Source organism: Rhineura floridana, chromosome 17, assembly GCF_030035675.1.
Source record: "Rhineura floridana isolate rRhiFlo1 chromosome 17, rRhiFlo1.hap2, whole genome shotgun sequence".
NCBI classification, from domain to species: Eukaryota; Metazoa; Chordata; class Lepidosauria; order Squamata; family Rhineuridae; genus Rhineura; species Rhineura floridana.
The window spans coordinates 17,032,810-17,046,964 of record NC_084496.1 but is presented as its reverse complement, the minus strand read 5'-3'; the positions used below and the strand labels follow the sequence as shown (position 1 = coordinate 17,046,964).

The 14,155-nt window shown below is 43.6% G+C and overlaps 1 protein-coding gene across 3 annotated transcripts in view; it reads right to left on the bottom strand.

Annotated features, from left to right (window-relative positions):
* The window catches only part of TRRAP (transformation/transcription domain associated protein), a 321,632-nt gene that overhangs the window by 124,922 nt on the left and 182,555 nt on the right, over positions 1-14,155 (bottom strand). For all 3 annotated transcript variants that reach the window (XM_061599260.1, XM_061599263.1, XM_061599262.1), the window contains exons 53-56: positions 10,769-11,056; positions 4,629-4,766; positions 1,985-2,097; positions 386-521 (exon numbers count right to left, since the gene is read on the bottom strand). In XM_061599260.1, the coding sequence (XP_061455244.1) occupies positions 386-521; positions 1,985-2,097; positions 4,629-4,766; positions 10,769-11,056 (675 nt within the window). The remainder of the gene's footprint in view (positions 1-385; positions 522-1,984; positions 2,098-4,628; positions 4,767-10,768; positions 11,057-14,155) is intronic.

Below are 14,155 nucleotides of genomic sequence, written 5' to 3'. Positions count from 1 at the left end.
TGATTCTTGAGAACTAGATCACAGTGTTATATACCTGTACACTTCACTTTCCTCTCTTTTCCTCTCATCCCTTCTCATGAACGCTTCGCAGACACAGGATAAGAGCGATTAGAAGCAGAAGTCATTTGTACGTGTTATATTTGTGGATGCTCAATCAGCATTTTCTTCCCTTGAAGAAGTCACTATGACAAAAATCTGGGAATACCTTGTGTAGAGAATATGATTCAATTGCCAGAAGAACCAGCTGTTCATTTTGCAAGTAATCCCCAAAAAGCAGGGCACAACTTTTGTTCATACAAACTTGCAGGGCTGCCTTTAAACAGTTATACTGTGTACAATCAAGGATGAAACTGGATCTTCCAGGACAAAGATGAAGAACACTCACCTGCACCAACGCCTCCTTCATGGCAGTCCAGTTGGAGACACGCCATGCACATTCCAATACAAGGTAGGGATTTATATGACCCTTCGATTGGCCATACTCTGTCAGTGCTTCCCACTGGTTCAACTCTTTGGAGCACCTTGAGAATGGAAATGCAATGCTGATGTAGTTGATTAGCTAAGAGTACCTTTAGCCATTTCAAACAATCAATATAGGAATTTAATTTACTTTATAAAATAAATATGTAAGTACTAGGGGTATGTATCAGCTCTCTGTGCACTCTGAATAATGAGGCAAATCAGGGTAATTTGAGGCAGACTCACATTCCTGGGTTGGATTGTGCTGTTAACAAAGCTTATCAAAGAAGGTCAGGGGACCCCAACTTTCCAAGTAGCACTGTTGTCTCATTATCTCCAAAATGTTAAATGCATGACCTCCCCCACTTTTTCTTTCCCAAGAAACAAAACCAAGCTGACTAGTGAAATGCCCAGGGCTTAAGACAGAAGGGGGTGGGGAATGGGGGGTATTTTCATGTTGCTGGACACCTTTTAAATCACAGTGAATTATCTTGCCAGTGCATTCCAATCACAGTGATTTGGGGAGGGATGTTAAAATAAACAGTTGTTCTTCATATGGGTCATCATTCTCCTCTGAGTTTTGGCAGTGAGAGCAGGGTGTAAGCAGCAGAGTTAGAATGAATATTTAAAGGTTCACGGAAAGGAAACCCCTAGATGGATCTGATTCAAATTTGGCAGGCTTAATCCACTCTGGATTAGCTCCTCTGTCAGCAAATTTCACCCACATTTCCTTTTCACAGAAGTGGACGAGGTTTGCTGACAAAGGAACCTCTCCTTTGTCCATTTTTATATTCACCACTGTAGTTAATAGGGGCAAAACAGAACTTTGGATTTAAGAGATCAGATTTGGACCCCAATAATTAATTGAATTGGAATGACAGAATGGATCTGAAACAGATCAGGCTGCTCCCAACTGCTACAGATACAAGGAACATCTTGTGGTCACTGCACACCCCTAATAAATAAAACAAGACAGAACAGAACTTGCTGCACCCCAAAAATTAAAAACAGATTTTAAAAACAGAGGCCAAGTTTACCCAAGTTATTAAAAAAACTACTAGTAGTATCCAGGTGTGTCTGAAGAAGTTACTCAAACATTTTCAAAGTAGTTAGATATGTGCACATCTGAGCACACACACAAACACACAGGCCAGATCTTACTGTTTTGGGCCAGACCTTTTAAGTTTTTACTTTGTCCTTTAGTATTTATTGCCAAAATCTTTACTAAAATGTACTAAAATTATTAAAAGAGCTGTTAACCATGGCAACAGAAAGTAAAAAAGTTTAAAAAAGCTCACCCCCCTCCCCATTTACCAGCTTTAATCTGGAATGAAATAATTCCACTCAGATCTGTTCAACCAATAGTACATTGTACTATTGCAGGGCTTTAAGGCATCAGTTAAACAACTGGGGACACAACTAAATTTTCCCATTCCTCAATATTTTCTGAATCTCATGTTAAGCCTCACACTAAATCTTTTAAGATACATCACAACCTAGCAGTGAAATAATTTAATTAACTTACCGAATCCAGTGGTCCTCCCAGAGCTGATACTCTGGGAAAATGGCAGGGGAAGCATTACTTCTTTCATGTTCTTTCTTAGCTTTCTCCATTGCTTTCTCATAGGTTTCTTGTGCCTTGAAGAAAGTGAAGTTTATTTTCTCATGGGATCCCAACAGGAGGAAGCACAACTTTCAAGAAGGTGATGCACCACCATTTTCTGGGCTGAAAAGCCAGTTAGGGCTACGCAACAAATGGTGGTCAATAAAACCCATCATCTATACAAGGAGTGCAGTGCTAATGGTTGCATTCAGACCTCCCCTCCTTCCTCAGCTAGATGGCTGGTGCCACTGATGACAATTAGACTGAGACTGTGCATGTACAACCAGTAGAGTCTAGTCCATTTGGCCAATTATTCTATTCAGGTATGCTTTAAGTTGAATTCCTGCATTGAGCAGAGGGTTGGACTCAAGACTCTTAGAGGCCCATTCTGCTATTCTATGATTTTATGATTCTAAATGGGGCACAGCCCTACCAACCCCAGCCTACACTCGGCCAGCCCTCATGTGCCTGCCTTTTTACTTATGAGTCCAAGGGGTGGCAGTGCCTGTCAGCTTCCTCCTCCTCAGTCTTAGTGCTGCCCCTTGTAGCACTCAGCAGGGAGGAAGATGGGGACAAAACCAGAATTAGTTGTCTCTGCCTGCCATTGGCTCTGGCTCCACGTACTGTTGGGCTCCCTGCCTTCCGCCGCACCAGCCACCACTCTGTACAACCCTCCCTCCTGCATATGGCTTCTTAGGCCAGCAGGAAAGTATGCATAACACCCATTTGTATTAATTGCATTATACTGTTTTAGACACCTGTTGAAAACTTTCCTATTTCATCAGGCCTGTCCAGACACACATTTTGGTTACAACTGCTTTTAAATTTGTTTTAACGTTTTGCTGTGTTTAATTATTTTTAAAAGATTTAAATCTGCTTTTATTTTATTTTTAATGGTATTGTTTTTATCACAGATAGGTTTGCCACCTGGGCTCGTTTGGGAGGAAGGGTGGGATATACATTTACTAAATAATAATAAAAATAATTAATTGCTTGTCGAGGCCATGGAGGACATGTTGCTTCTGTTCCACGTGACTGCATTTTTGTGACTGCATTTGCCTTGCTTCCCCTGAAGCCGCCAATATGGCTGGGAGGAGGTTGGATCCCTCTGCACTGGTGGATGCCTGTTGCTGTTTCAGGCAAAGATGAGGGGAAGCGATCCACCACAGCTCCCTTCCTCCCATCCTTAAAGGTAAGCATAACACACACCATGCATACCACTGGAGGTCTCCAACTTCCTGTGGAACACTCAAGTCTTGGGGAATTGTCCACAGCAGCCCCATTGCCATAGTAACATGGCAGCATGTAACGCTTCCCAAGCATCTGTCCCATTAGTCCATCCAGGTATTGGGTCTCCTTATCAGCTGGGAAGGGTGTCACTGCCACTGCTAGCTTTATTAGAGGCCATTCCACCTAGTGGATGATTAACAGCCAGGGTTGGGACCCTGACCAAATTTCTTCCTGCTGAACTGGAGGGATTAGGGATGGAAAATGGAGGCAGATTTGTTGTTTTTAAATCTGAAAGTGTTTTCAAATCTAATTTATAAAATGTGAACATTACTTATTTATATGCTGCTTACCTGCAAAAATGGTTTCTAAGCAATTTACAAGATAAAATCAACTATAAAATATCCACATATAATTAAAATATACAATAAAACAAATCCATCAAAACATTTAAAATGTCTATAATTAAAATATACAACAAAGCAAGCCCATTAAAAAGCATAACAATTAAAACAGTTAAAAGAACAATTAAAATAATTAGACTAGGAAGTTCAAGTTCAGGGGAATAATCATCTAAACAGATGTGTCTTTAACAGCCAACATAATGTCAATACTGAAGGAGCCTCTCATACTTCTACACAGAGGGTATTCCACAACAGCGATGCCACCAACCGCCTCTGTGTTATCACAGGCCAACAATCATCAGACCATGTCAAAACTAACCAGGCTCCATTTGCTGATCTTAATGCCCTTAACAGGTAATGGAGTGGAAAATGTTTTTTCAGGTAACCTCGTCTAGAGTTGTTTAGGGATTTATATGTAAGTAGAAGGACCTTAAAACTGGTTCAGTGGCTAATAGGCAGCTAGTGAAGATCCCTTAGCACGCGTATGACGTGTCCAACAAGGAGCACACGTCACCTCAAGTTCCTGATACAGATCAATCAGAAAGGTTAATAACTTAGGACTCTGTTCACGCATTACAGTTTATTGGTGGTTAAGTATCACATAGTTATATAGTAGATCAATGCTCAAGCATTGCAAATGCTTGTGTAATGAGCTTTAGCTACAAAAATTCAGTGTCACATACATACACTATAGAACACTGTATGTGCAATCCTGATGGCCTCTACCGAACACCTAAGCTTGTGAAAAAGCCCTTAATTAAATTTGCTGATGCACCGCTTGAATGTAATTGTGGTTGTAAGACATGTTTTATGAAGGTTGTATGTAGTCCCTGTTCTTCAATGCAGAGTATTTTTACATGCTTCCCACACAAAAACACACCCTGCTTTGTGTGCTTGCCATATTTATATGGTCAATTTTTAACCTAATATACTACCTGTTCAAAGAAGCCATGTTGTTCGTAAGCAATAGCAGTTGCTGTCTCTGGAAATTTACAACGTTTTTGCCACAGTCCAGCCCACATGTCCTCCTCTTGTAATAGAGAGTACAGCTCAGCAAGAGAATCAAGTATTTCCTTGGAGAGGGAAGACAAAGATAAAAAAAAATGTTGCTACTATGACACAACGTTTATGATTGACACATTAAGAAGCAGACATTTTTTGCAATAAAGCCATGAAACTGAAGTGAGGAACTGCAGTAATCACGCAGTCAGGCAAAGAAATAAACACAGGGAACTCTGCTGGTTACCACTTAATTAGTTCTGGAACTACTGGCACAGACCCATACCGGTCATATTTGCAATATGATGACCACCTGATTCCATCAAGGCTTAGAACATTTTATCACCCAATTAAAGTTAGGCCAATAGTCCCAGTCAACATCTAACGTTCAGTCCCAGTCAGCAATTAACTTTATTGGAGAGTTTCTCTGACGTGATGTTGAAGGCTGGCAGGCCAGGATCCACGCCAACAGCAGCCTGCAAGCAAGTCCCACTGCCACAAATATCATCACACTGGGGTGGCTAAACGTTTTTGGCCCAAGGGTGCTATTCCCCTAGTTCAAAACTCCAGAGGCCATATGCCAGAAGTAGTTGTGACCATCTCTCTCTCTCTCTCTCTCTCTCTCTCTCTCTCTCTCTCTCTCTCTCTCTCTCTCACACACACACACACACACACACACAGCTCCTCCTTCCTCAGTTGGTCTTAATATAAAGAGATAAGAGAAAAAGGGTTGGGCATCTCCTGAAAGACTAAAAAAATCTGCTGCTGAAGAATAGTGCATGCAAAAGAAATTCAACTACAAAGGGCCAGGAGATATGTACTGCTAGCCTTGGTAACCAAATTAAAAGCCAGTCTTGAGAACATGGTGTTCCTCCCCACAGTCATTCTTTAAGGCAAATTCTTCCCTCCCCACACATAATTGCAACTAAACAGTCCACCAACTTTAACTTCACCTGAGGCTAGCCAAGGTTTCTAGGTTGCAGATCCTGAGATAAAGGAAACCCTGAGTAGATTTAACCATAATCCACATAGGGGACAATTTATTTATTTATTTTAGTTAGAATAATTTATAAAGCACTTAATCAAAACAATCCCTAAGCGGTAAGCATAAAACAGACCATTGGTCTCACCTGAAAGTTGGTTTTCCCAGGTATCATGCCACTAAGTGGGCTGTAGCGCCACTTAGTGTCTGAAAGCAGCGATGCAGAGGAGTCAAGACTTGGGCTGCTCCTTCTGGTCCTCCTCAGTTCATTCTAGATGAGGCCAAAGGAAGACCTCTTGACAGCAGTCGCATGGAGAACAGACGAAACAGGAAAAACAGACAACTACACGAACAAAGGAGCAGCCATAGTCCAAAACACATACAATAAAGTCTTGACTCACCGAGAACATTATAAATTCAACCAAACAGAAGCCTTAGCACCAAGTACATATATGAAAACTGATAAATAATGAGAACACATAGGCAGCCCCCATCAGGGAGGGTTGTGATGGCATGATACCTGGGAAGAACACCTTTCAGATGAGACCAACAGTCTGTTTTCCCAAGGTAGCATGCCATCGAATGCAATGTACCAAAGCAGCCCTAGTAGAGAGGGACCACCCTGCTGCCTAAACATGAGATATTACTTGTTCCAGGACACGCCTGACAGATGAGGAGTCAGCAGAGGCATAACGGTCTTATCTTCTAGTGCTTAATAAATGAGTCTGGGGTTGACAGTACCACACCCATGCAAATATCCGCGAGAGGTGCATTAATTGCAAATGCAGCCATGGTGGCTGCAGACCACCATGCAGACAGGCTGCAGAGTGCGCCATGATATTGCAAGGCACTGGAAGCTTTAGAGACTTGTAGGACAAAGCAATGCAGGAGTGTACCCAACAAGTTAAAGTGGACTTTGACACTTTTCCCTCCCAGAGTTCTTGGATACAAGTATACCAACAAGGATTCAGTTAGTCAAATGTCCTGGGTACAAACTAAATACACTTTAAGGGCTCTGCGGATGTCCAAGGAATGCCAGGCTTTTTCCTGCAGATGGACAGGACCGAGACAAAATGATGGCAGTACAACACCCTGGTTACAGTGAAACATGGAACTTACTTTGGGTTGAAAGGATGGGTCAGGTTGTAAAACAAGGGAATCCTTATGAAAGACACAGTAATGATGGGCTGAGGACACTGCGCTCCCAATTCTGACACTCGTCTAGCTGAGGTGTTGGCCACTAGAAAAAGAACCTCAAAAGAAAGAACTCATAAGGGCATAGTTCTGAGTGGCTCAAAGGGGCAGGGGGGTCGCTGCAGTGCTTGTAGCACCTTCTGTAGGCTCCAGGACAGAAAACAGTGAGACACTGCCAGGGGGGAGAGCAAAGTGGCACCTTTCAGAAAGCACTTGACCAGAGGATGAGAGCTGAAAGAGATATGCTAAGGGTTTACTGATAAGATTGAAGATATAGTAGATGCCTGGTGATGCAAGGTGTTGGACTTCAGTCCCATCTTCAAGCCTTTATGAAGGACTGCAGAATTTGCTGAACAGTAGCCTTGGAAGACTGAAGACCGCAGGAGCCACACTAGCTGGAAAATGTAGACCATGTACTCTGGTAAACTCGAATAGTAGACGGCAGTCTAGAATGACCTCCTGCAATAGACCTGAGTGGGTCATCTGTCTCTGCTCAAATGCCATCAGACTCAACCTGTAAACCGCCCAGAGAGCTTTGGCTATGGGGTGGTATACAAATACAATAAATAAATAAATATATAAACCAGTAGGGATCTGGATGCCAGATTGGACCCTGAAAGAGAAGATCCAGCCTTTTCGGTTGCCTCCAAGGATCTCTGACTGATAGGGAGAGAAGATTGGAGGACCATGGGCCTCATGGCCAATATGGGGCACGGAGTACTATTTGAGTGCATTCACAACGAAGTTTCCTTAGAGTGTAGCCCAGCCCAGTGCTGGTGGGAACGCATATAAAAGGCCTTCTGGCCAAGGGTTCAGGAGAACATCCATTGATTCGGCCTTTGCATCTAGGTACCTTGAGAAAAACCTTGGAAGCTGAGTGTTGTTGCTTGAGGCAAACAGATCCATGGGGCTAAAGCATTGTTGGAGGAGAAATATGGCACAATAGAATCTCCACTCCCATGGAACCACCTGTTGCCTGCTGAGCCAAGTTTGCAGTGACAATTCAGGACCCCACTGAGGCATTCTGTCCTCAAAGACTGCAGGTGACTCTTGGCCCAAGTGAAGATAAGAGTAGCCTCCGTCTGAAAGACTTGAGATCTGGTGCCCCTTGCTGGTTCAAATGCGATTTCACACAGGTGTTGTCTGTTCAGATCAGAATGTGGGTCCGCTGAAATATTGGCTGGAAGTAAAGCAGGGCCAGATAGACAGCTCTCAATTCCAGCCAGTTTATGCTGCGACTTCTCTCTGACATGTGCCAAATGCCTTGAGTGAAACAAGAGTTGCAGTGGGGTCCCCAGCCAAGTCAGCTGGCATCCGCTGTGATCAGAGTTCTGTCTGGCTCTTGGAATGGCGACCCCTTCTGGAGACTCCAAGCTGACAACCACAGTGAGGCGGAAAGATGAAGCTCTCAGTGTGTGGAATTGGCAATATCCAACTGAAAAGACAATAAGGCCCATTGGAGTGGTCGAGTGTGATGACGAGCCCAAGGAACAATATGGTTGACACAAACATGCCCAGAGCTTTCGCAAGTAACATGTCAGCCACTGTGCTGTGCATTAGGAGTCGTGCCATGTACTGGATAGCTGGAATCCACTCTGGCAATAGGAAGACCATGGTCTGAGCTGTGTCCAGAATGGCTCTCAAGTGCTAAAGCCATTGAGTAGGAGATTACTCTTTTTGAGGTTAACCAGAAAGCCATGGTCCCTCAGAGCTGCTGATTCGCAGAGTCCACCCAGACCAGGTACAGGTAGATGTGGATATCCTGGAGACAGAGATGGGAACCAGGGTAACCATCACCTTTGTGAACATTTTCAGAGCCGACCAGAGACCAAACGGCAGGGACCAGTATTGGAAGTGGTATTAGCCAAATGCAAACCTCATGAAATGTCTGTGGGCCCGGCAAATAGGAACGTGGATATACACCTCCATCAAACCAAGAGACACCAGAAAGTCCCCCTCTTGTACAGCCTCTATGATTGAGGCTACGGACTCCATTTTGAAGTGACGATATCTCACGAACACGTTCAAGAATTTGAGCTCTAGAATGGCTCTCTAGGAGAGATTTCTCTTGGGAATTGCAAACAGAATGGAATCAACCCCTGTGTAGCATTTGGCAGGTGGCACTGGTTCTATAGCTGCTATGATCTGAAGGTTATGTATGGCTTCCTCCATCACCATACGTCTTTCCAGAGTGGGACAAATGGGAGGACAGGAACCTGTTCGGGGGAAGTTGCCAAAACTCTATTGCATAGCCATAAAGCTATCAGATCTCTTACTCAAGAGTCCATTGTTATGCATTGCCAAGTTTCTACCAAGTGGAGAAATCTGCCTCCAACTGGAATAGTGTCAATATTGCCAATGGTGGCAACTTCCTCTTCTAGAGGAAGAGGGACCAGCCTGCCCTGGTGCTGTGAGCAGCCATGAAAGTGCTGCTTGGACCTGGAGCCCTTGAAAGGCCGAAAGGCCGAAAGTCACAGCCCCTTCCTCCAGAACGCGTTCCTCAAAATGGCTGAAAGGAACAGTATGGGTCAAAACTTCTAAGCAGTCTCCAATCCTCTTTTTTATCAGTGGCTAAAACTGGCTTCCGCTTGTCTTGAGGATCCACCAATACAGACTTGACAGCCTCTTCCCCAAAAAGCATAGCACCTGTATATGGAGCAGTAGAAAGATTGACTTGGCCCATGGTATCCCAGTAATGAAGCCAGAGTGTCCCCCGTGCTACCACACACGCAGACATAGCACAACCAGCAACTCTGTGTCACATGCAGGGTGGCATTGGCCACAAAAGATGCTGACTTGTGAAGCTTCACCAAAGTCCTTCTTATCTTGACAGGATCAGGATTGGGATTGTCCAAGAGCTCATCAAGCCACAACATGGAAGCTCTAGTGAATATGGACACAGAGCAAGAGGCTCGGATGGAATAATGAGATTTTATGCCCATGGTTTTAGAAAGACTCACTAGAAGACGACACAGTAGCAAACAGAGATTAGCTGAGCTAAGGCTGTAAAGAACCACCTCGGACAAACACAGGAATGAACTGAGTAGGACCGGAAGGAGCAGCCCAAGTCTTGACTGCTCTGCATCTTTGCCTTTGGACACTAGGCAGCGCTACAGCCCACTTGAGGCATGCTACCTGGGGAAAATGAGTGGTTTAACTATGTTTTTGCTCCTGGAAGGGAATGGCCATGGTCAGTCACAAAGTTAAACTATGGTTTATGCATTCCCCATCCCCTCTGGCATGGCCACAAAGAGGATACCAGGCAGTTTATTTTTCAACTGCAGTTTATTGTTATGTCCAAGCCCAGACAAACTGTGGCTAGTCTCAACTATGATTTAGGAAAACAAGCCAATTTCAAACCCTGGTTTATGACATTGGCTTGTTTTCCTGAAACCACAATTAAGATTAACCAATTTCAGATTTGTATGTTAATGACAAATAGCAGAATTGCTTCTGATTTCCTTACAGCTAAGCCAGAGCTTGGAAAAGTTACTTTTTTGAACTACAACTCCCATCAGTCCCAGCCAGCATGGCCACTGGATTGGGCTGATGGGAGTTGTAGTTCAAAAAAGAAACTTTTCCAAGCTCTGAGCTAAGACACAGGGGGAGCACACAAGGCCGAGGATCGTACACGTTAACACTAAGCCACAGTTCAGTGTAATGTTACAAGTGAATCAGGAATCCTCTGGCAGACTAATCAGAATCAGCAGGGAGATGCTCTAGACGAAAGAGAGAAAACAAGAATATATTTCCTTCATATCCTTGTCTCACCACCATGGAATGTTTGAGTTATAAGCTGGAAACTACCTTGGGTTTTAAAAGGAAAAGTGAATGAAATTACAGTCATCATTTGCTCATCTGACCTTTTTAACTATGCAAAATACAAATTCTGTTCCCTACCTGTTGAGGTGGAGTTATGCTTTCCTGCTCATAAAATTCTGTAGTCTGCTTAGGCTTAATCTGGAGACTGAGTCCTTTTTCAAAGGCTTGATGCTCCAGCATCAGAGTCGAACGAAACCAGAGGTTGTGAGTTTTACCCAGGTACTTAAGCACACAGGGCCTGATTGGAATGGGAGGGACACACTGAGACATTGCTTCCACAAAACAGTTAAGTGCACTGGGCTGGCAGTCACGCTGCACTTGATGGCTACCGCTACACAAGAAAGGGCTGATTTCACCTGCAAGAGCCTGAGAGATGGGAGAAAAAAGGGGGGGAACCCCACTGAATTTTCATGTTAAAGTAATCAAGTAATTTCAACTCTGCAATATCAGCAATGTTGGGTCAGTTCATTTACAATGCTTTCAAATAGCTAAGATGCTGAAATTTGTACTTTCAGGGTTAGTGGGATACAGCTACTCTGAGCAGATGTACTTCTTGGCATCGGAGGCCCTTCTTCTTGTGCCCCCTCCAAAGGAGGTGTGGAGAGTGGAAACACAAGAATGGGCTTTCTCAGTGGCAGCTTCTGGTTTGTGGAACACTCTTCCTGGGGAGTTACACCTGGTGCCATCATTATCCATCTTTAGGTGCCAAGCAAAACCATTTCTCTTCTCCCAGGTATTTGCTTGTTAATTTTGGAAGGCTTTTGGAGGGCTTCTGTTGTGCAACCTTCCTCAGAAGGGTTGCTCTACCACCTTATATATAGTTTTTTTAAATATATATATTTGTTTTTTTATTAAGTGTAAGTTGCTTTGAGTGCACATATCTGTGTAGAAAAGCAACTAACAAATTTAATAAAATAAATATTTCCTAAATTAGTTACCCCCATTCATTTCAATGGGTCTGCTCCGAATACAACTAATATTGGATACAACCCCAGTCTCAGAATGAGAGTCTTGGCAGGATTGTAACGGGTGCTGGAACACAAAACAAACATTATGGTCTTGAAAGTTCTTAGATTGAGAGGAGCAATGACAGACGATAGGATGAAGAAATGTCTCTTCCCTCCTACAACATGATGCTATGGCTATGAGGCAGATGCAAATAATGCTGAGAAATGTAGTTCCCAACAGGGAAGTAGTAAGGTGGGCTGGAGGGTGCAACATCGTCTGATTTGAGTTGGAAAAGGGCCCAAAATAAAGAAGAGTTATTTTACAAATTTCAGGAACACAGTCCAGCATCTCACAGTTCAATTCTGAGCATGGCTCAGAAGCTCTCCCCACCACCACCACTTCAAATCCTCAAAGCCATGTTGCTTAGAGGATTGGGATTTTGATCCTATTTGGAAGGCAAGCACAAACCAAACATTGGCATTTGGAAGACAATGTAATAAAACTAATAAAATCTGAATGTGCAAGGGCAGAAGAGAGCACAAAAACCTGTTACATGTGAATTGGCCTACTGCAGAGCTGCAAGATTTAGCTGATTAATAATCAATTGCCTTTTCATTAGAAAGGCCCCCAATTAATATATGGACAGCAGGCACTACTAGAATCACAGAGTTGGAAGGGACCTCTAAGGTCATTCAGTCCAATGCTCTGCCACTGCACAAAATCCACTACTAAAGAAGGGATGGGGAACCTTTGGATCTCCAGATGTTGCTGAACTACAACTCCCATGAGCTCTAGCAAGCTTGGCCAATGGTCAGGGATTATGGGAGCTGCAGTTCAGCAAAATCTGGAGGGCCAAAAGTTTCTCACCCACGTACTGCAGCATCTCTGACAAGAGGTTTTCAAGCAGAGGCTGGATTGCCACCTAACAAAATAGAGTTCCCCACCAACTGATACAGTTGTTCTGCTATCGGACAACTCATACCATCAGGGACTTCTTCCTAATATTTGGTCCAAAATCTTCCTTGATGTTGGTTTGGGTCCTAGCCTCTGGAGCAGCAGAGAACATACCTGCTTCATGTTCTATGTGATAGCCCTTCAAATATTTGAAGATGGCTTTCACATTAACCTTCTCTTCTCCAGGCTAAACATTCCTAGCTCCTTCAACCTTCCTCACACAGTGCATAGTTCTATGGAACTCTCTCTGGCAGGAGGCAGTGATGGCCACCCACTTGGATGGCTTTAAAAGAGGATTAGACAAATATATGGAGGATAAGGCTATCAACAGATACTAGCCATGATGGCTGTGCAGAGCCTCCACGGTTGTAGGCAGGATGCTTCTGAATACCAGATGCTGGAAACTGCAGGAGGAAACAGTGCTTTTGCCTTCAGGTCCTGCTTGCAGGCTTCCCATAGGCATCTGGTTGGCCACTGTGAGAACAGGATGTTGGATTAGATGGGCCACTGGCCTGATCCAGCAGACTCTTCTTTTCTTCTTATTAACCTTTCCTCATAGAACTTGGGCTCCATGCTCCTCACCACCTTTGCTGCCATCCTCTAGATATGTCCTATGTCCTTCTTAACCTGCAATATCCAGAATCGGACACAGTACTCCAGGAGAGGTCTGACCTCTTCTCAAATAACAGGCACTGTCTTATACAGGAGGTAATGCCTCTTCTGAGATGGTGCTCGCTATGAAACATGCATGAATAGTGGGGAGACGGAGGCAACATGGCGACCTAGCAAGACGCTAAGCCTGGAGCTCCGCTTTCTATCAACTTTTAGAGTTCCTATCTCAAGGCTAAGCAACCTGTTTTGCCTCAGCTGAGAATTTTACATCAACTACATTTCCTTCGAGACTTGGAAAGCTGTCTTTCTTGTATTTCCTCTCCTCCTCCATCATTAATTGTTGATTTATCTCTGCGTCCTTCTGCTCCTTTGATCTGCGCTTGCTGAGGAGAGCCAGTAAGAGAGACCCCTTTTATGTGAGTCACTCTTTATTTTTTCTTCATGAACTTTTATTACGAACTTTAAATAAATTAAGGAAAAACAACTGCTATCTCTCATTGCGAGTAGATACAGACCTGGCATATCCCCATTGAATGACTTAGCATATTAATGCTTAAAGAGGTAGGAGTTTTAGCTGACAACCAGTATGGTGCTAACGAGGAAAAAATACAAGGAGCTGGGTATTGAACCTTTAAGTGAGCTTTCCAAAGACCTTTCACGAATTAAGCAGGCAAAAATTACTCAGTTCTATTTCACTAATGAGACAGCTCGTGAAGCAGTAAAAGTAAAAATAAGAGAAGCTACAGAAGCCCCTCCTGAACTCCCCTGTCAAGCTGCTCCGGTCCGGGACTGGTCAATTAATAACTGCTCAGACAAGCACTATGACTAAGTAGATTATGTTGATCCATCTACTGTAAATCTGGCTCAGGAATTAGACTGGGCAGAGAAGGCAATAAATGTGGGGGTTTTGGCTTCACCCCAGGAAAATTTGAAGTCTGAACAAAATAAATG